This window comes from Vespula vulgaris, chromosome 10 (assembly GCF_905475345.1).
Source record: "Vespula vulgaris chromosome 10, iyVesVulg1.1, whole genome shotgun sequence".
Classification (NCBI taxonomy): Eukaryota; Metazoa; Arthropoda; class Insecta; order Hymenoptera; family Vespidae; genus Vespula; species Vespula vulgaris.
In genome coordinates, this window is record NC_066595.1 from 4192890 (window position 1) to 4215665 (window position 22776).

General features: G+C 35.7%; 1 protein-coding gene across 4 annotated transcripts; it reads right to left on the minus strand.

The window, feature by feature from the left end:
• Positions 1 to 514: 514 nt before the first annotated feature.
• LOC127067212 (mucin-5AC-like) lies at positions 515 to 22643 on the minus strand. 4 transcript variants are annotated; one of them, XM_051001890.1, is made up of 20 exons: positions 22505 to 22643; positions 16891 to 16948; positions 14580 to 14762; positions 14153 to 14412; positions 13742 to 13996; positions 13481 to 13666; positions 13136 to 13401; positions 12581 to 13059; positions 12374 to 12496; positions 11810 to 12256; positions 11440 to 11728; positions 11177 to 11371; positions 11025 to 11108; positions 10870 to 10929; positions 10671 to 10802; positions 9999 to 10587; positions 4141 to 6036; positions 2888 to 3092; positions 2567 to 2713; positions 515 to 1609 (listed from the first exon to the last, which is right to left on the minus strand). In XM_051001890.1, exons 1-20 carry the CDS (start codon positions 22511 to 22513, stop codon positions 1113 to 1115), a joined length of 6360 nt encoding a protein of 2119 aa, XP_050857847.1. In that variant the 5' UTR covers positions 22514 to 22643; the 3' UTR covers positions 515 to 1112. The 4 variants fall into 4 exon arrangements, with proteins under 4 accessions (XP_050857847.1, XP_050857848.1, XP_050857846.1 ...); XM_051001891.1 differs by lacking the exon at positions 4141 to 6036; XM_051001889.1 differs by lacking the exons at positions 515 to 1609; positions 2567 to 2713; positions 2888 to 3092 and having other exon boundaries at positions 5896 to 10587; positions 10671 to 10790.
• Between the last annotated feature and the right edge of the window lie 133 nt (positions 22644 to 22776).

The following is a 22776-nucleotide window of genomic DNA, read 5'->3' on the forward strand; positions in this document are numbered from 1 at the left end:
GGTGACTATATATATATATATTTGCTTATGCAAACTTTCATTGCATTACGTGCATTGAGTGTACATATTCTAAATGAAAATGAATTTTCTTTTTTTTAAATTACATAGTGTCATACACATACACAATTTTTATTTAAACTTCGTGTATATATATATATATATATATATATATATATATATATACATATATATATATACATACATCTATAAATAGTAGTATCTCTCCTATAATTTTATTGTATTTAAAATATTATTTTAATTTATATAATTTAAACGCTCCGTTAAAGAATCGTCTCGCGTCGTATTACATTTACTCTACTTTTTGTTTTGCTGATTTTCTTCCTTTTAAATTGATTGAATAACGAGTCATATGAAAAGAAAAAATAATTATATCGTGAGTAAGAAAATAAAGAAAATCTTTGAAAAAAATCGAGATCTATGCGTTTTGTTGTGTATGTATATTTTGTAGTTTTAACTTCGCATAATTGAATTATGCGACGAACAATACGTGATATATAATATATATATTTTTTCTTTTTTTATTACGATTATAATACACATTTAATACATATAAGTATTCACGCAATTAACCTGACTGTCTGCTTCGAGTATTACGAAGGTTCCATGCATATTTAAAAATTATTATTATTATTATGTTTTTTTTTCTTTTTTTTTTATACAGAAATAGAAGACTTACTTGGCTAGCAGCTGCACAACGCTACATACACATATAAGTTATTTCATCGTTACACACGACGTCATACCATAATCTTTTATATCCCACGCTATTTACACTAAAACATTATAATATTTACAAAAGAGCGAGAGATTCTATAATTGTAATATCACCATTCTTCGTCGTCACTTATGTAACTATGGCTACGTAGGATAACGCACGATATATCTATTATAAAAACGATTCGATCCGTATATGTGTGTGTGTGTGAATGTGTGTGGTGTGTGTTAGACGATTTGAGACGAAAAAAAAAAGAAAAACATCGTTTTATAATTTGAAAATTGCCGCCCTCCCGCGAGAGGGCTCTGACGTAGATGGAAAGACTTCCGTTTATCGTTAGTTCCGCGAGTACGGTCGTTTGAAAATTACCGCTCTTTTATTCTTTGCAACCAAGTCCGGCGGACCAATTACAAATACCACCGACCGGATCGAAGGATAATTTGTCAGGACACGTGTATTCCGCTCCCATTATCAAACCGTTCACCATTTTTGCGCAGGTAATAAATTTCTTGCAAGAAGAAGGATGCGGAAAGTTGCCTTGATCGAGACATCTTATAGTACCATTACTCGTGAGAAATAGTTTCCCATTGTACATTGCTTTTTCAACGATCGGTGTATCCTCGTCTTCGTAGTAATCATAATCTATTACAGGTGGCCTCCTTGGCCTATTCGTCGAACTTCGTGATGTTCCATCCTTCCTTGTCCTTGTCGTCGTCCTTGTCGTCGTCGTCATCGTCGTCGTTGTCACTTTTTGTCGTGTCTTCGGGACTGTGCTGAATCTCAAGGACATCGAACTAGTTCTCGGCGAATCTGTTCGCGGCGCTACCGTCGTGCTTATCCTGCGTCTTAAGGTATCCCTTAACGGCAGTCGACCTGATCGTGTAACCTGATTAGTTAGTACCAATTGTTCGGAATAAAAACAATAGAAGAAGCGTTTTGTTTGTCCGATGATGATGATGAATTCCCATGAGACTAAATTTAAGTGGAAGAGAGCGGAGAAGATAATTCATTTTGATGCGTTCTAAGTAGATTAGTGCGCATTAAATATTCCAAGTAACAAGGTATGAAGTAACATAAAGAGTAAACTGCACAAAGTAATGTAACGATGTCGTTAAAATGATAGTTAAGATGCGGTTTAAAAGATGAATTAACGTTTTGTGTTACCAATTTGTTGGTGTAAAGCGAAACACATTGGCGATTGGATATCTTCAATTAGTTTCGTAAGATATCGTAAAGAGAAGAGACCATTCTATGGACCAATAAAGAAGAAATGCTAGAGAGACAAAGATATGATATTAATTAAAGAAAAAAAAAGGACATGTTGTAATACCGTGATAGCTTAGATATTAGACACACATTACGGAAAGAATCACATTTAAGTCTCGTCGAAAAAGGAGAAGAAAGAGAAGAAGAAGAAAAAGAAGAAGAAGAAGAAGAAGAAGGTGATGCAACGTTGGATTTGCTCGATCCTCAAATTCGAACAAATAGAATAATCTTATCTTCGGCGAAGATAATCGAATCCTTTTGAAGTAATTCCGAAGGATTCTAAATCTTAGCATGTTGTTAAAATACATAAATCGTTGCGGTGAGACGATAAGATATTACGGAGAAAGAAAATAAAAGCGAATGTGAATCACGTATAACATAAAGAAATATCGTATGCCATTAGAAAGGAGGAATAGCGTTATCCCAGATGATCCTTTGAGAGAAAGGTAAAAAAAAAGTAAAAGAAAAAAAAAGAAACAGATAAAGCTCGAATGCCTCCTCGTCCCTCTTATATTAAATAAATTAAGAATTCAGGACGTGAACTGTCCGATAAGTGTAGAGTACCGGTGCTGGATGAAGACTGTGACGTAGGCGGTTCTGCCAGAGTGACGGCGAGCTCTTGAGCTCGGCCATTTTGATCGTTTATCTCTGCCCTTTCATCTTCGTCCTTAATGGACAGTTCCGGCTTCACGGTTGCATCATCGAACGCGTCTGAAACAATTATCTTGCGTCCTTACGTTGAAATTAGTCTATTTACCGATCGAAGTTCCAATCGTGAAATTTCGATCGAATGTAATTGTTAGGCATACGCCATGAAACCTAATCATCGCTATTACTGATTTGTTCTTTGTTTTTTTCTTGTTTGTTTTTTTCTTTCTAACGCACCGACTATTGTTGTCGTCGGTGACAAGGTGGTCTCATCACTAGGTCGACTCTTTCGATTGTCCCCTAGTAGTATCGTCGTGCTTGGATGTTTGCTCGTTGATAAGAAACCTGACTGGGAGGACGTGTTTGGTTTTCTTATTCTGTTTGCCAGAATAGTTCCTGGCGTCCGGCTAGAAGATGATCCCGTGCTCTTCGAAACAGTTCCCTGTTCAACGGGCAATTCATTTTATATATAACATAAACGTCAAGAAGTTGATTCGTTTTATAGACGAATATAATTGAAACAAAGCTAGAATAAGATCGTATTGATTTGATGAGACATGGATATGTTAATATACATCAGGTATATATGTGTGTGTATCGTCGTTGTTTCTGAATGGTATAAAAAAAGCCATACGATGTGAAAATACGAAAAAAAGAGATGGATAGACAGACAGATAGACAGACAGACAGACAGACAGACAGACAGACAGACAGACTAACAGACTAACAGGCAAACAGACAGACAGACAGACAGATAGACAAACAGACGTATTAGAATTACTAGAGAACATTTGTAGAAGCGACGAAGGATCTCTCAAGTTGCACGCTCCATTCTCCATTTGTGTTAAGATACAATTAATCGTCATGTGTCCTTTGGCCAAGCATTACAATTACGGACAGACATCATAGGATAACGAAAAAAGCGTAGGCGCCGGTGCGTCAAACGTGCGGCGCACCATTTGAAAATACAGAGAACGTTTGTGTTAATTGATGCCAGGAAGAACCAGAACAAATGAACCAGAACAGAGAAGATAAGAGGACAATGTTGCCGGCAAGTTCCCATCTTTATCACAGCCGTATTTTCTCTTTCTCCCTCTCTTTCTCTCTCTCTCATTCTCTCTCCCTCTCTCCCTCTCGACAATTTCATATTTCGTTGCGTATCTGCGGCGGAAGGATCGTTCCCCTTGGTTTTGATCTTTTTTTGATTTTATTTTTATTTTTTTTTTTGGTTTAGTTAGGCGCATGAGCAGAAGAGGCAGCAATAAGAAGGATCGTCCCCTTCCGTGGAGCTAAGACTTTACTACTTTAGCGTTATTTTAGCGCAGAGTTCATTTTAGCGTTGTATATGTTCCCCTTTTGGTACAATGCAAAGATGATGATGATGATTATAGCTTCGCAAAAAAGTTTCAAGTCAGTTTGTTTTTTGTTTTTTTTTTTTTTCGTTTTTGATTTCAAACAATATAGCAGGGCTTTTCTAAATTGACACTGACCTCGTCCACGGGTCTTTCAGTATACTCCGTGACCAGAGGAGAATCCTGAAAGGTATTTGTCTTTTCCGATGGTACACTATCTTCTTCCACGTGTTCCTTTCGATTGATTTTCAGCTTCTTGACAACCAATTTTGATCTTCTAGTTTTGTTCTCAGTTACTTCGGTTCTAACCTCGCCGTTGGAGACCGTATTGTTTGCCACTGTCTTGAGAGAAGTGCTGTTGGGTCTACGTTGCCTCTTTCGATATACCCGCACACGTTTAGGACCGTTCGAATTTTCTTGAATCGAAGATTGATCTTCGATTTTGTATTTTTGCGTCACTTGGCGATCTAAGTTCGTTCTTCTTCTTTGACCAAATTGGTTATTAAGAGCGATTATTGTAGGCCTTTGTCGTCGAGGATGAACGTCCTCTTCTTGTCTACTCTGAATAGTTGGAGGAATTTGTGTAGGTAGCAGGTTTGATGAGGTCGTGGAAGGTTTTGTACTTTTGGATAAGGTCGTTTCTTGTTGGATATTTGGATTGGATTTATAAGCGTTTTTATCGTCGATATTAGTATCTCTAAGTTCTTCTTGAATTGTCGTTGTGTCGAAGTCGTTTAAAACAACATTTTTATTTTCTGCAATGACCGTGATTGTTTCCACGTTAGTCGATTTTATTTTATCTGTTTCCCTGTCTGCTGTGATTTCTTCTAAAGTTCTTTCGAAGTTCGGTGTTGTTAAAATAGATTTCATAGTCGTCGTTTCATGTTCTAAAGTATGATCAGTTAACGTAGTGCTTTCAAACTCTTCAGTCTTACCGGAAACGAATTCGTCGATATAACTTTGATCGTTTGTTATTTTCGTCGATGGTGTATTCGATGTAGTCGTTAAGAAATTTTCAAGTTGAATTATATTTTCCTTTGTACTGTCCTCATTAGCAAATTTAGATGTATTTAAAGTGCTTATCGTTGATGTAATCGTTCCTAGCATCGTAATATCAGATTCAGTATCAACAGATTCGATTGGTAAAGTGTAATCAATTGGCGTTGTTTTTGTCTCGGAATTTTTATTAATTTCAGTTGTTCTCAGAATATTTGAAACTGTTGTATCTGTTATGAAACTCGCCTGAGGTCTATATAATGAAGTATTAACGGATGAAATATTATTAACAACGAACAAAGTCTGATCGTTTAGTCTTACTTTCTGAATGATATTTTCTGTCACTATTAAAGGTGTTGTTTGTTCGAACTTTGTAATAATATTCGAATGCTCTGAATATTCTTTATCCGTATCAGCAAATGTTGTCATACCTGTAGTCTCATTATCTTTAGATAAATCAATCATAGAGATATTGTCTACATCAATTACCTTAGTCGATACAATTGTCTCGTTATTGATTATATTTGAATCAATGTTATCCATTGAGATTTCCGTCATTGGATGCATTATCGTAGTCGTTTCGATATCACCTTTAGTCACATAAAATCCTCGAGTTATCGTTTTCGAAGTTGAACTTATAATAGGAGCACCACGCATTGTTGTAGGTTTTACAGTAGTCGTCGAGGAACCAGCATGATCGATTCTAGTTTTTCTTTTTTTACCTATCAAAGATTTATTATCTATATCATTGTTCTCCGTATCGTGTTCCTCAAAAATGTTAGCAAGTTCGTGATGAAGGTAACTCTCATTAGTTTTATCAATAGCTTCGTTAATATCTTTCTTGAGATATTTCGTTTTGATCGTTTCCACATTGGGTTTAATTTGATCATTTTCGATGCTCTGTAGATCATGTACCTCGTTCCTATCGATAGTAGGAAGTAAATTTAAGAATACCGAAGATGATGTTGTATAATCGTATGTCTGATAACCAATGAGTTCCTTTAAGGTTGGTAGCCTTGGCGTATCCGAGTTGGCGACCTGAAAATCAGAAGGCAGCGTGCTTTAAAATGACTATCCTTGCCAAGGTCCTTCTTCTCCTTCTCTCTCTCTCTCTCTCTCTCTCTCTCTGTCTCTCTCTCTTTCTCTTTCTCTCTCTCTAAAAAGTTCTTGATATTTCTGATTATTTTTTTTTCATTATTCCTTTAATTTTTCATCAGCTTGGAAGGAGAAGAGAAAGAAGACGAGAAGAAAGGAGTAGTTCTTGATATTTGCTTGTTACATCATGAGGATGTTTCGTTTGCTGTAGGATAAATGTATGATGATGAATCGTCACTATTCGGTCGTTAATGCTAGGACATTCGTGAGGATGATCGATCTCTAGATATTCGATCATTTGAATAATCCTGGGAATCCGTCTAATGTTCCCTGTTGCATTTTATGGGATGTATATGAATTTCTGCAATGATGCGTTTCTCTTTTTTTTTGCATTTCTTTTTGTTTTACATATAATTATCGTGATTAGTGTCGACAGTGCTTAGTTATATGTTGCTTCGATGAGAGGATAGATTATTGAATACTGTAACTTCAGTCTGCATTGTTTACGAAGAATGAATGATAAATTGAAAATTGATTTTCTTCGTTTTCTTTATCTAATTATTATTGAGTCGTTTCTTCGTTAATCTCTTCGCGGTTAATTATTAATAACAATGAATTGGTTAATGTTCCTTAGTCCCAGCTATTAGATTGCTGAAGACCGATTCGATAGGAATGGTAGATGACTCGTGAGATTCAGTGGTGAATCGTCCGTTTCCACGATAGACGAATTCGCTCTCTATTGGAAGAGTCGAGGCTTCAATCACAGGACGAATTTCATTGATGGAGTCGTCGAGAGTCGTCGTTGCTTGATTGTTGTTCGTAGAGTCGACGAATTTTTTTAACGAGGGTGTCGTCGAAGGATAGTCGTTTCGTGTGATCACATTTTGTACGGGTATCCTCGTCGTTGATGTCAACGACGAGTATTTTGTTTTGATTAGAATCTTTTGTCTTTCAGTAGTGCCAGATTCTGCGATCGATGTGACCAATCTGGTGACCAATGGTTTATTAGACGGCGTTGTCGTTCGATCCGAATCAACGAGATTCTGTAATTCAGAATTCTCTTCGTTTTGATATCTTGTAGTATCCTCTTCTCGTTGTTGCGGAGTTGTCGTTCGTAAAGATTGTTGTTTCCTGTGAAAAGCATCGGCTGCATAATCGAATTTTTTTGCAGGTATGAGCGTTTCCGTGACTGGAGTTTCTATCGGTGTGATCGGACGTTTAGTTTGATAACGTGATCTTAGACTTGATGTTGAAAATTCAAAGTACGAAGATGTAGTACCCGTTTCTTTGTTAACTCTTTCCTTTTGAAGTTTCTCCTCATAATTTCGATAGCGTGCCCTTGCTTGACGATAACCGCTAAATCTTAATTTGGCTTCCTTAGTATCCGGATTTTCTTCCGTTTCTTCTGGCGAAGAATCTTCGATGGGGTACCATCGTTTCGTTGATACCGCTCTCTCGTTATTCTGTGTCTTCTCCCCTTGTACATTGTCCAAGTTCTTAATTGAATTCGGAACTTTATATGCATGTCGTGATTCTGGTCTACGATTGATAGTTACGTATCGAGGTTTATTTATATTACCAGCAATTCGACTGTCATCTTTCTCTGATTCTTCATGTTCTTTTAAAACAGTTGGATAAGTCGTAATAGATGGTTCGGTTGTTAAGTATGTGTTTTTGTATCGATCTGACAGAGGTGATGATCTTTCAGTAGGTATAGTATAATGATACAAAAATTCTGAAGATTCATTCTCTACAGAGGCACTACTTATGATAGCTTTTGCAGTAGTATCTTGAACATGATCAGAATTTATAAAATCTTCTTGTTCGCCTTCGTCTTCCGTTTCATTTGGATCCTCGATATCGAGATTCAATTCTTCCGTTGTTTTCGTTGTCGATGAAACTGGTCGACGACGAATGAACAGACTCTTTCTACGTTTCGAAAGTTGATTCGCGTCAACGTCGTTTCTTTCTGTCGTAGAAGACACACGATTTTGTGGTCTTGAAATTAAAGCATATCTACTGTTTGGTGTTTCAGGTAACAGTACTGGACGTTTGCGAATAAATTTTTTTCGCACGTATCTCGTTTCAGAAGGGGAAGATTTGTTATAGATTTGGGACTCATCGGTGTGTCTAGTGAAAGAAGGCGTGGTTGTTTGAATACTGACAGTAACATTTTCAACAGATAAACGAGTTTCTTCTGGATCGAACGTATTCTCTACGTAAGTAGTTGGTGGTGTTATCGTTGGTTCTGTAGTGATTACAGTCGAATAAAGATCTTCGTTTTCAGAAAGTGTAGACTCGGTTATTAACGATGTCAAAGCTTCTGTAATTGCTCCATCGATTATAATTGTCTGAACTGTGGTTAGATCTGAAACAAAACTATCGTCTTTCGTACTTTCTGTTGTCATTGTTGATGTTTCCAGATTACTGTCCGTCGAATGATCGGTCGAGGTATAATCAATTACGTTTGGAAACTCGGTAGTACTAAACGTCGAAACATTTTCAGTTACATTCTCTGATTCTTGTGATTTTTCTAATTTTAATTCTGTAGAAACGTGATCACTCGTATTGTCTGATTTGAAAGTCATGTCGGAAGATGCTGTCGAATTCAAAGAACTTTGTTCTTCTTCTTGAGAAGAAGAACTCTCGAAGGAGGCTGTCGAAGATTTGCCATCAATTAGTCGTACGCGTTTCAATACTTTTCGTCTACGATTTACTTGATATTTACTGTTTTCTTCAATTTGTATCGTTGTCGAAGTGTTAATGCCAGCTGTTACAGGCCTTCTTCTAAGAACAACTTTTTTTCTTCTGTGATTCGTAAGCTTTCTTTCTGCCGAATCGACCGTATCAATATTTGTTTCGTTTTGCATAATTTCTGTGTTTTTGTAAACTGGAGAAATCGATTCCATGAGAATATTTTCAGTAGTGGAAATCTCTTCCGGATTCTCACTGATCTCGTAAGAGACATTACTGTCTGTAGAGATAGTATTACTATCTGTTATGGATTCTGTAATATAAGTGGATGCGATAGTATCGGATTCTTCTGATACTGGTTGAACACTCGTGTTACTTTCATCGGTTTCTGTGACAGTAGGCGTCGATGACTCGTCCAAATCACTGTCTATGATATTGGTTGTATCGTTGTCTGTGATCTGTACAGTACTCAATGAACTTTCTGTAGTGCTCTCTTCGATTTCTTTTGTGGTTGTCGTTGTTGTTGCAGTAACGTTGAAAGAAATAGATACTTCTTCATTATTTTCCGGTGATTCGCTGGTCCTTTGATTTATTTCTCCGATATCAACGTAATTCCTTTTGATAGTAGTCCTCGTTCTTCCGTATAACTCTTTATTTATATTCGGTGATTGCTTGAAAACTCTGATGTTTGTAATTCTCTCATTATTATCCTTCTCTAAATTGACCTCCGATTTTGATCTAAACTTTTTGCTTCTGCTCGTATATCCCTGTGTAATTCTAACGATCGGACTGTCTTCAAGTTCGTTAGATTTTGTAGTTTCTGTAGTAGATTGTATGGAAGGTCGGCGATACCTTCTCCTTGGACCAGAACTCTCAGTGATAGTTTTGGTGGTAGTACTTGGAGACTCTGTCGTACGACTTCGTCTTCGGGATATAGTGTTCTTAGATATGTCTTCGTTTATAGGACTGTTCGTAGTTGAAATATATCTATTAATTCCTCTTCGTTTGTTACTAGGTCTTGATTTATTGACCGTAGTTTCTCTCGGTTTGCTGAATGTTTCCTCGGACGTCGGTGGATTTTCGAGTTGTTCTTGCTCGGTAATCCGTTTATTGACGGAAAGACGAGTGGCCGTATCCGGTCTTGATCTTAATCGACCTCTTCCTACCAGAAACGAGCTCGATCGCGTCGAATTTCGCGACGTTATACTCACCTTGGACCTAGAATGATCGCTCGATGGCGCTAATGGCGTCGTTGTTACATCAGGAGTCAGACTACCGGATCTTCTCCGAGTAAATCCAAATGGTCGTGGCTGCGAAACCGTAGCTATTATCCTGGTTGTAGTCAATACTGATGTGCTGGCTGGACTTGGACTCGCCGGTGCTGTCGTCAAAAGGATTTCCGTAGCTGATTCTTCGACGAGTTTCACAGGAGAATCCGTTGTCGTTGACGACAACAAATTATTGTTGTTGTCATTAAGAATATTTGTTATCGATGTGTCTTCGACACGATCTATCTTAACGGTAGTAGCTTCACTACTTGTACTCCTACTCGTTGATGATAAATAAATGGGTGTCACGGATACGGAGGACAAGGTGGACTGTATCGAGGTCGATGGCATTGTTGATGATATCGTGGAAAATGTTGAAGGAGTCGAAGAAGTTATCGTAACTTCTTCCTCTTTATCAATTTTGTTTTTAATAGTGGATGCCTCTGTCGTTATTTCATCGACTCCGGAAATATCACTGTCACTTGCAGAAATTTTCTGAGTTGTGCTTCGGAAACGTTGTATGTTGATATACCTGTAACACGTTTTAACATTAAAAATATTTCTTACAATAAAAAGAATTTTACGTCATGAGTGAAACGATTGTTTAGTAGAAACCTAGATTTCGTCGTTGCCGTGTTAATTTCATGATCCGTTTGTCGATTTGCTTGAATTGGTTTCTCCTCTGAGTCCGTTTCTCTTGATGATTCCTCAGTGCTCTTGTTACTTTCCGTGTTCCTAAAGTTTTTACTTTATTCAGACTATATCTAATATTCAAATCAATAGAGTATTTGTTAAAGTATTTTGTATTTATTACCTGTACCTCGTACGAGTTCGGAATGGTTTTGAAACATATTCAGATTCCTTATCCTGATTTCTAGAGAGAAAAACAGTATATATGTATATATATATAAACAATGATTTAGACGACAATTTTATGATACATTAAATTTTTATTGATTTTTTTCTTACATGGTTGATCCGCTAGGACGTCGTCGGCGAATTGGTGTTTCCTCTTCCGCATCATCAGCTTTCTCTTCCACGTCATTTTCATTTCTAAAATATATTTATATAATATCAGTGTTATTATTAATTTGCTAATCTTTATTATTCGATAGACCTACTTGGACGTAGTTGTAGAAAATCGATTGCGTCGAATATTCACATAATTTGGAGTTACTCGTTGTGTCGAGGTACTAATCTCTGATGGATTGCTGATAGTTTCATCTTCGGAGGAAGCTACATTCGTATTGTAATCCTCCAGTTCGTCATCATCATCAGTTTCTTCATCCTCTAATTGTGGTGCATTCGTCGATGGTCTATTTACAAAAATGAACAAAGTTTTAATGTTACTTTCGAAAAAGATTTAATTTTAAAAACAACTTACTTTGGTCTTTCGATCGTAACATATTGTGGTTTTTGAGTCCGCCTGAGACTCTTCACCTCGGGAATTTCGTCCAAACCTTCAAACTGGGCCCTTCCAGGCCCATTTTTGTAATTATTTTTCTCAGAGGATCCTGATACATTGCTGTTAATTATTTTGCTAGCCTGTCGGCTTAAAACACGTTCGTATAAAGTACGACTGATGGTAGCTGGAGTAACAGGATCGTTATTCGAGGAGGCACTTGAACCTTTTTCTTGAAGATGTAATTGTTTCTCCAGTTCTTCGATACCACCTATCATATAAAATAATTATTTTATTAATTATTAATACTTTATATTATTATGATCATATTTCTAATGGAATAGAATCTCACCTGCTTTCCTAATAAGATTGATCAATTCTTTGATTACTCTAGGATCTTCTTCGTCTGTGGGATCACTATTTTTATATTCTTCTTCTTTCTCAGGCTTTGACGTTGTACTGGTGCTAGTACTTGCTGTACTAGGTTTATTTCTATTAATGGTTTTATATTGAAGTGGCTTCATGGTTGAAGTAATTTTGGGTTCTATTTTTTCTTCCTCTTCCTCTTCCTCTTCGTCATCTATGTCTTCCAATTCTTCTTCATCGTCGTAATATTCTATCTCTTCTTCGGAATCGGATTTAGTCGTTGTTGTACGTTGCGTTGTACTATGCAGATAAGTAGTGCGACTGGTGGCAGCTGTGATCGGTGCTCTCGTTGTCGTTTGCGGTGTTTTCGCTTTGGGACAAACCACATTACGTGGATAGTCACAGGAATCGGCAGCTTTGTTAAATACCAGACCTATATCGAACGAGATGACATAAAGAAAATTAAACTTATATCATTGAATAACAAATTCGAAGTTTGACATTAACATTGGTATTAACAAATGTAAATGTATATATATATATATTTTACCTGCTGGACAAGTGAATTGATAAACAACTAATCCCAAACCTCCAGGACCGCTATCGAGACACCAGAAATATTTTTTGCATTCACGCGGATGTGGATAGAATCCTTCGTCTTCGCATTTAAAATCTGATTGAAAGAGATCAACAATCTGGATAAATTTTTATACTAATTAAAAAGATAAGAGAAAAAGTTTAGAATTATTCAACCAACCGGTTCCAGGATCAGGAGTAGTCGGTGGTTCAGGTGTCGTCAATTTATTGCTTAGAGATTCTGCGACTGTCGTCGAATCTCTATCATTTTCATCGGTTTCATCGTTTCGTATTGGTTTCCTACGTCTACCAGTTGATGATCGATTTTGAGTCTTGTTTCTGTTCCGTGATCTTTTTCTTTTATTTTTGTCCGAACTTCTTACAGCATTACCACTCTCGTTTTTCTCTTCGATAGAAGATGGATCGTAAGATCGCCTTTCGACTTCTCGATCTTCTTCCTCCTCACTGAATCTCGTTCGTGCGATTGTACGATACTTTGTTCTGGAAGTGGTCACTTGCTTTCTTGTCACAGGTGCTGCAGTTGTACTTCTTCTAACATTCGAATTCACTTTTCGACGTACAGAATTATTGGGTGTACCTTGACCACGCAATTTTTTGCGTGCCGAATCCGATGACTTCGGCTTTTGAGCTACGTTTCTTCTAAAAATAATATATAAAATTTTTGACATTGTTATTGATTGAGTTCATTAAATTATGACAAAAAAAAATTACTTACGTGTCTTCGATAAGGAGTGTCTCTTTACCAGCCTCGATCAAAGGATAAGGTCGATCATGACACTTGCCACGGAAATCATCGTTGTCGATCGACCAGAACATTATACCACCAAGATTCTTTTCGTTTATGAAACGAGCCTTTAATCGAACTATATCAACATCGTCATAGCCTACCCACTGATTACCCTTAAAAGCGTATGGTCCCATTGCTTTAGGATTTGGCTGTACTACTTCCCAATCGTCCGAATTCGTAATACTTTCGCAAATCTATGATAAAAGAGATTTTATATACGTATATTACTGAATTCCTATATTTTCTAATACGATTTTAACATCTAATACCAACTTCGTAATAAGAGAGATATCCTTTTTCACGTGTATCATCACCTTCGATACCTGGACCATCAGCTGGTGAACCCAAATCTGTTGCATCTTCGTTAAAAAGTGTATACGAACGACCGTACGTTGGAATTCCTAATATAATCTTTTCCGATGATGCTCCACTTTTCATTAGATGATTGATTGTGTAGTTCTGAGATAAATACAAAATATAATAGTAATCATATTTTTTTTTTGATCTATTATGTATATTATTAAAAAGTCTTACGATCGTCAATTCACTGTCATAATTATACTCATTATCCTCTTCTAAAGGATAAAGAGGAGCATGATGATTTACCGCAGGTTCGTAAGCTGAATGATAATCGTAAGATAAAAGATTTATGAAATCAAGATACTCGTTCAAACGAGGTACGTCATATCCCTTGTCGATGTATTCGATGCCAGCAGGCATGGCCATTGATAGAAGTAGTCGTGGTCTTCCGGTTTTCTTTGATTCTCTTTCGAACTCTTCGTAAAGTTCCTTTTAAAGAAGGTAAACTTAGAATTCATGATTCACTTTCGATGTAAAACGTACAGAAATATTACGCGTAATGTTACCAATCGCAAATGATCTGTTAGAGTTCCTATATAATTTTGGAATGGTCCTTTTTAATCGTTTAAAATCGTTTTTACTTACTTGTACAAAATTCGCATAATTATTTTTGTCATGAGGTTTTCCACCGTCTCTAAAAGCCGGATACTCCCAATCGAGATCAAGGCCGTCGAAATGATTTTGCCTGAGGAACTTTATCGAATTTTTAACTAACTCTTTCCTTCTGGCAGGATCGGCAAGCATCGGTGAAAACCTACTGGAACCTTCGTTCCAACCACCGATGGCTAACATGGTCTTTAAATTTTTATTATACGTCTTCAGTCCCGTAAATTTAGCATAACCACCTGCATTAATTCGTAAAGATTCTAATAAATATTTTTTAGATCAAATTCTTTAGATAAAATTTTTTTAAATATAATATATTTTTTTTATAAAATATAATTATTTTTTAAAAAATATAGATACATATTTTTTAGATAAAATTTGGAATCATATCGAACGAAGATAATACCTTTCTCGATGTCCTGATATTTATCGAAAGGTTTCAACGCGTTGTCCTTGGTGAAGCCACCAAAAGCATAGATCAAATGGGTACACAAATATGGATTGATATTTTGTGGCGAGAACTTGGCCGTTCCCGGTCGATATATCGACCAATTTGTGTAATAACAAACGATCTTTTTCTCGGCTATTCCTAATTGAAAATAAAGCAAAAAGGAAAAGAAAGAAAAGTATAAGAATAAGGAAGTTTCGCTTAGCGCGATTCACTTTCACGATTCGCTCGTATTCGTTATCCCGTATGAATCCAAAAAAAAGAGAATTACTTCGATAGTTGTTTTTTCTTTCTTTCTTTCTTTTTTTTGATCATGGATTCGCATCGATGCCGATTCTTTTCTTTTCACTTGCGGATTTGCACGTAAGTTCGTATAATGCTTCGCTAAATAAATATCGAGCAAACATCGCACGTAAGTAGGCAGATCGTGCCATACCGATCTTTACCTACGTATCTATACATATGTACATATGTATATATCTCCAACTGGGAACGCGTAAATGGTTGAGAGAAAACGGCCAGAGAGAAATTCAAACGCGATTGAACTTTCATTCGTGTCGAGAGAAGAAACGTTGTAAACCTCTGTTACTAACGCATCGATTCTTCGCTTTTATCGTTCGCTCAAGTTTCACAAAATGAGATCAAAGAAAATCTATTCTCCGTAGAGATTATTAATATTAATGTATGCACGTAGAACGGAGTGTTAAATATTTTTAATATTTCATTATTACTTATTAACAAAGAATTTAGATCAACAATTCAAATGTTATTTTTCTAAAATTTCACGTGTTTCAGTGATTATTATTTAGTGACTGAAACACAGTGACTAAATTTATTTCATTTTGTTTTCGTCTATTCTTAGGAAGCAAGATGGTAAAAGAAAACAATAGGAATCGTATAAGATGTCGATAGAGTGACCCTGACCAAGCATGTGGGTCAGGTTGAGGAGTGAGGTCAGTCATCGATCTCTCGTGCAAAAATTTATCCATATGCTCTTTACTTGTTGCATGGCGAATACGTAACACCAAAGAGTAAAAGGAACGGTGAACGCCTTTAAACTCCTAACATCTCTAGTTAGACGCTCAAAAGATATCGCTCGATATAAAACCACTTGAGATTCTCTTTCACTAAACACACCCACTATATATGTAATTATACTTATGTTAGACTTACGCGATGTAGCACCACTATGTTCGTGGTAATAGTATTAACTCCAGAACATAATATCGTAGATATTATCGACAAGTGGTTGGCGTTCTTTGAATATTTTAAACCTTCTCGAGAGTGAAAAAGGAAAAAAGAGAGAGAGAAAACGTTGTTCTCGTTCGCAACGAGAAAGTAGGAATGACTTGTCGATTAAAATAAACGACTGGATGTTCCCGAGGGATAATCATCGTTATCCGACTTCTTCGTATCTTTTAAAAATCGTTTCCGTTTATAAAGTCGAACGTATTAATCGTATCAACAATTTTATGAAAGTACTTTTAAATATAATATTAACTAAGTAAATTACGTATGTGCCTGTTAAATTTGATATAATTACTTTCTTGAATAAATAACAAGTCAACATTTATTTTCAAACGTCGATGAACGTTCGTAGTATCATACGGTGAAAAGAACTACAAACATTCTAATAAAGGAAATTTACGAGCATGCTCGATATTTTTCTTTTCTCGTTATTTCTTTTTCCTCCACGCTCAATGCGTCTGACTATCGCCGCTACTACTTGTACCACTTGTTAGACGTCTGTCAGAATTCTATCGTAACTCCTTTTGCAGAAAAACACATCGAACCGCTACGTTACTCTCTTCTACGTGTTTTTGCGAGATTATCAATTGATAGTTAACGAGTTAATCGAGTTTCGTCTAATCAAAAGTATATTACTTAATTATTTCAATAAAATATCGTTTGAAATCGAATATTATGCTTGATATAAATAAAAAAACGATAATAATAATGATGATGACGATAATATTAATAATTATAATAATCATAATAATGATATTCAAGGAGGAAAGTCTCTTTCATCATAACTTTTAATCTAACGTGTTTTCTAATCGCATATATAAACACTTCAAAGCATATGCACATTATTTTTTTTATATAATATACGTGTGTGTGTACCTATATATATACACACTATATAAGTACATCGAATCGTGTCGATGATCAATGGGGATAGCGAACAGTGAATCACGTTTCGTGTCTAATGCTAATTAGTTGCCGCGATTTTCACTCCAGTGAGATTAGGGATTGTGAAATGACTTACCATCCTGAATGGTACCAAGGACGGCAATGGCCAGCAAGAGGAATAACGTTCGCACCTCCTGAAATGGAAGAACGTTGCATCGCATTAATAATTCGTCGTCCGTTCTCGATTGTATGTTGAATTTAACGATCATTCGTTAGCGATATAATCTCTTATAGATAGCGTTTAGCTTCGTCATTCATTCACGATCATATTGTAGCCTTAGGATTGGTCATTGAATCGGTGAAAGAACGAAAGAGAACGTTCGATTATGAATGAATCTTACGAAAAGTTAAGTGTATCTCGAATTAACTTGGAACGTACTCGTTCAGGATAATTTACCATCTTGATTTTCTAATGATCGAGTAACAACTTCATTTCTATTACGACGTAACATCTCGGTGTAGAAATTCAGGAAGAAATAATAACGTTTCATATTCCTCTTTTTATGTTCCCTTTCTTGTTTTTTTTTATCTTCCTTTTTTTTGTATTTTTTTTTTCCTTTCTGTACATGCCACGGGTAATTTATTTATACATCCACTTTAGTAGTCACTACATAAGAAAACGTGCCTCTTGAATTATCTAGCTTTAAATAATTCCAATGTAATTCCATATTGGCATATTGTGAAAACGTTCACTTTTACATTTTATTATTCGCGAAGACGTTGTCCTTGCATTTTACGCGTTCACAACTGTTGTATTATATTAAAAGGGATATATCATTGTTTATCGAATATTTAATATTTCTAACATTGACAATGATTATTATTCAATCATTACTCGTTCGAAAAATATGTTGAGTCTTTCATCGTGTAAAATTGCAATGATCGAAACACTTGCAAAGCCGATCGAGGTCGCTCGTTATCCTTCTAATCTGATGACACGGTCAAAGGATAAATGTATCGCGACAAAATTATAGGTCTCTGGTAACACACCGTGCCACTCCTCGTTATGTAACGTGTGTAAAGAGAAAGCAAGAAGAAAGAGCGCCATTCCTCGACGACTTTCTCGTACGTTTCGAGTGGAGCATTTGTACGCGCGCGTGCGAGCGTTCATGTTCGTTACGCTAATGTTACGCGTTAACGTAACGTGCCATTCCTACACACAATAACGGTTAATATCGTGTGCTTTTGGAAGGTAATGAGCCGGCCATGAATTCCGAGTGAACCTGACAAAGGATCTCTCAGGACGATTCGTCATAAAATATCTAATGAAAGTCAAGCGTTATTAGTTTAACGAACGAGTCGACGAATTTCTTCCGAGGGAATAATCGACTTTACGAGAAATAATCTTACGAGAAACGGCTTACGAGAAACACGATATAAATTATGTAATATCGTTATGGTCTCTCTCTCTCTTTTTTTTTTTTTTTTTCATCTAAATCTAATAAATTCGTGAAAGGGTTCATTCACGACGTCAAATTATTTTTATGGAAAAACTGAATAAAGTTAGATTATCGAAACGGGTATTATTTAAATGTCTCCTGTCGACTGGTTTCATGTGAAAAAAAAATGAATAAAAGAAAAAGAAAAGAAAAAACATCTAATTTTTTTTACGAATGTTGGACGAATTATACGGATGAAAATATTTAGTAGCATGTGGCAACTTTCGAGCTTATCTGCGAATTTCTTTTTCTTTTTTTTCTTCTTTTTTTTCTTTCTTTTTTTTCTTTACTGACAAACGATACCGATTTCGTATCTGACCGCAAGTAATACGTGGTAATCGGTAATACGTGGTTATAACATGATCGAATCCGTGTCTATGTAGAATGCATACATTGAAATGGAGACGTGCAAACCTTATTGCAAGGTGAGTCAAAACGTTCAATGTACCCTCTTAAATGTCAAATAACTTTCTATAAAGTCGAGATCCTTTGGAGTATACGTTGACGACTAAACGATTTGATTACGAACGAACGATATAAGTATTCTTTTATGAATAGTTTTATAATCGAAACGGAAGTTGTACTTGACGTTGTATGTTGTCTCGATGGTTCTCCATGATCAAGACGAGACATTAGTTATTATTAAACTCGATAATAAGAGTTCGACGATCGTAACTTCTAATATTTCCTCGATAAATTTTCTTCCTTCCGTGAATTCGTCTTTCCTTTTCTAAGTAGAAGTAAAAGTTCTCTCTCCTTTTCTCTTTTTTTTCTTTTTCCGTCGAATGTCACTAAGAATGAATAACATTTTAATACTAATTTGATATTATCGACATAAAAGAAGACGATGATTTCACTCATAATTTTAACTTAATACCGTTACGAACTTGAAATATCCAGTTTCAACTGCGAGACCTTTCGAGATATCTTTCTAAACACGTTGTCATGAAAAGGAAACAATAATACTCGTTAATATTTTTCTTTTCTTTTTATCGATCGATGTTCAGAATCTTCGAAAATATCCATATTGGCATAAAAGTGAAAACAAAAAAAGTTTATTCGTTAATACGATGGATCGAAATTCCAAATTATTATTTTTTGTCTTTACACGCGTTTAAAAAAAAAGTATAATGCGAAAAAAATCGAACGACGGCATTCATCCTCATTATCATAATGCGAAAGCAACCCCATTGACCTTTCGAGCTGGTTGCCGATATTCTTGGAGAACCAGATTTTATATTTCAAGGTCTTCTCTCATCCTCGGTGAATCGTTAAAAACAACGAACACGTATTTTCTTCTTATTTATAAGAACCTCGTCGAGCCAGTTCATTTTCTTTTTAATTAATATTCTCTTTATTGTTTATTTTTCTATAATTTTTTGAACTTGAGCTTATTTATCATTTCTTTTTTTCTCAAGAAAATGCTTATTCATATTTATTATGTTAATCAATATCCCGTCATATAGTACCGATAGTGAACAATTTCACAAAGAATGTTAATTTATCGTCTTTCTCTTTTCTATCTGGAAACTAACGGTATCTTTCATTTCACGAATCGTTTCACTCTCGTCTTGATACTGTATATACGTAAAATCGAGTTTATCTATTGCCGCCTTGGGATAAATCCAATGTGCTTCGCCCAGTTCGCTCACTTTTACTTTCCGTGGAATTCGCCTCTCAAAGCCATACTCTCGCTCTCTTTAATAGGAAATTAATCACGCGATTGTGTCACCAATTAAATATTCTTTTTTAATTGTAAATACTATAATGGGACTCTAATCATTGAAGAGACACAAGAAAATAATACTGTTTCATATCTAACAAACACATACACACATTTTTAGAATATATGAATAGGTAATTATAAAAGTGATCTAACAAAATCATATATTTTTTATTCTGATATATTTTAACACTTGTATCATTTACAAATTATTTGTCTATAATGATTAAAAAAAAAAAAAAAACGGGAAAAATAAGTATATTTTATTACTGAGAATAGCCTATAACGTAATTTTATTATATATCAAGTGTAGTTTAATTGGACAACTTAAAACGAGATCGTAATTATTGCTTACTATTTTCATACTAAAATATTTCATTCGAATAATAAATAGAAATGATTTCAATTGACGATGATTCCTATAAAGAAAAGAGAAAAAAAAAGAAAGAAAATGGCAATGAGCTCATAGTATAAAAGGTATCTCTTTCTCTTTAGAAAGAGATATAGAGAAAGAGAGGGATCGATATAGAGAGAGAAAGATCGACGATTCGAAAGGTCAGCCACTGACCGTCCTCGCACACGTTAGAGTGGTTATTTACATTTTTCATCTTTTATCCTTCTCCTTCCTCTTTCACCATTCTTTTTTCATTTTTTCCACTTTTTCTCCACCTTTCCAGTTACCATTCGTGGTCGAACTTTTGGTCTCGAGAGAAGTAAAACACGACGACGCACCTCTTTCCTTTCACGCATTCCTCGCGAAACGGATCGTGGATGGTGCGTTCTATACTCACGAAGGTCACAGAGATGTCGCGGATAAATTTGAAGGTCACAGTCGATGAAGCTACCAAATGCAATCATCGATGCATCTCTTTTTCACTAATAAAAAGTTATCTTTTCTTTTGCTCGTTTGATCAGGAGAGCAAAAAGCTTAATGATTTTAATTATTCTTAATAAATTAGAATGCTATTAGATCGTTATCTCTTTAATTTTAATACAACGATCTTATAGTAATCCAATAGTATCATCTTCCTAGTTTTTTAATAGATAAATGTACCATTAAAGATATTTCATCATTTAATTCGAGATAAAAGAAATTTCTTTTTTATGTTTCTCGTCGAAAATCATCATTGGAGGTACGTTTAATCCCGAATAATCGATTACCAAATAAGAGAAATGTTGTCGAAAGCCAAACCTCTCAAAATCTCAAGTACGGAGAACCTGAATTACACGTTGCGCAAAATTACTTTCTCGTTCTAATCAATGTTACCTCGCAAGAGTAAACTTTTTTCAGCTTGCGTTCTTTGCACATCGTACCTCTGTAGAAAACCTGCCAAGCCCCGGAAATATGATATCGCAACCAGCTAACGTTGGCCTCTCTCTTTCTTTTGATCCCTTTTGATATCTTAGAATAAAATCGAATTATCGTCGTTCGCCGGATTTTAACTAGAATAAACGTTTTCTTGATACGATCATTATGATCATCATTTTTATGAAGATGAGCTCGAACTTTCTTCTTTCATTTTTTTATTCTCCGAGGGTTCGATGTCGATTGGATTTTTTTTTGAAATACCGTATAAGAAAAGCAAAAAAGAAAAGAATAAGAGAATTTTGTGTTTACAGCGAGGGAGAGAATCATTACAGGCACGTCGATTTTGCAATCGAATAGCCAGAGGCACGTTCGCTCCTTCTTTGCTTCGCACGCGTTGTCGTAGAGCAACTTAAAGCGGAGTGCAATTCGAACGAGGCGAATAGCATTGGACAGCTTGAATAACCGGTAAATTTCCCCACCAATTTAACAGGCCAACCGATTGTACACGTTCGATCGACACGTATGTACGAGTACGTAGATCGAACCCTTCCGAGAGGGATCGAATTCTTTCTAATTCTTCGAATTCGTCTTTGAAGTCTCTAAGAAAATTGATTTGTGTCATCGATAGAGCTAGAGTTTACGTCTAACAATTCCGTTCTCAGGCGACTAACAATTACATATTTAAACGTTGCGATGAGAAAGGATTGCGTTAACGAGCGTGAGGATTTTGCCGGATAAGAAAAGACCCTTAGCGATGTTTACGATTAATTACAAAAGAATTACGAGTAGATTTAAATGAACGTAATAAAATCTCTCCTTGGCGAAAAACATCCATTAGCAAGCAAAGATATATATCAAAACTATATATATATACTTCTATTATAAGAGAAATTCTAGAAATCATCTGAATATAAGTGTACATAATCGTCAGTGATAATCTACAACTCGCTTAAGCGCAATTATGAAATTCATGCCGAGAGAATAAGACGAAGAGAGTTTTAGTAAAACAGAACAAGACTTAACGATAGAGCGTAAAACGTATTTCACTCTCGCATGTTTCAGACTTAAAAACGTTCTTGGTAAACTCGCAAATGTAAAACGACGATGTTCCTTGACATGGTTGATCGTGTATGGTTGTCGTTGAATGATTTATAAATCATTAACATTACGAGACAACAAGATTGTCCTTATTTTAATCAACTTTATTTACTAATCTTACCCAATCCATTTTTCTTTTTCTCGAACTTAACAATTTTTCTTTCTAATAATTCTTCTTCGAGGACTGGGTTCGGCTCAAGTCAGGCACATCGTGTTGTACCAACGCACTATGCCTCTCTATTTATTTATTCGTTTATTTATTTTTTATTTATTTATCTATTTTTTGGATGAGCACAACACGTGACCTTGTATCTGGTCGATGACACCGAAGGACACATACGTAGTACATAGAATTCGCGACTACTATTCTCCAGGACGAAGAACGTACAACTG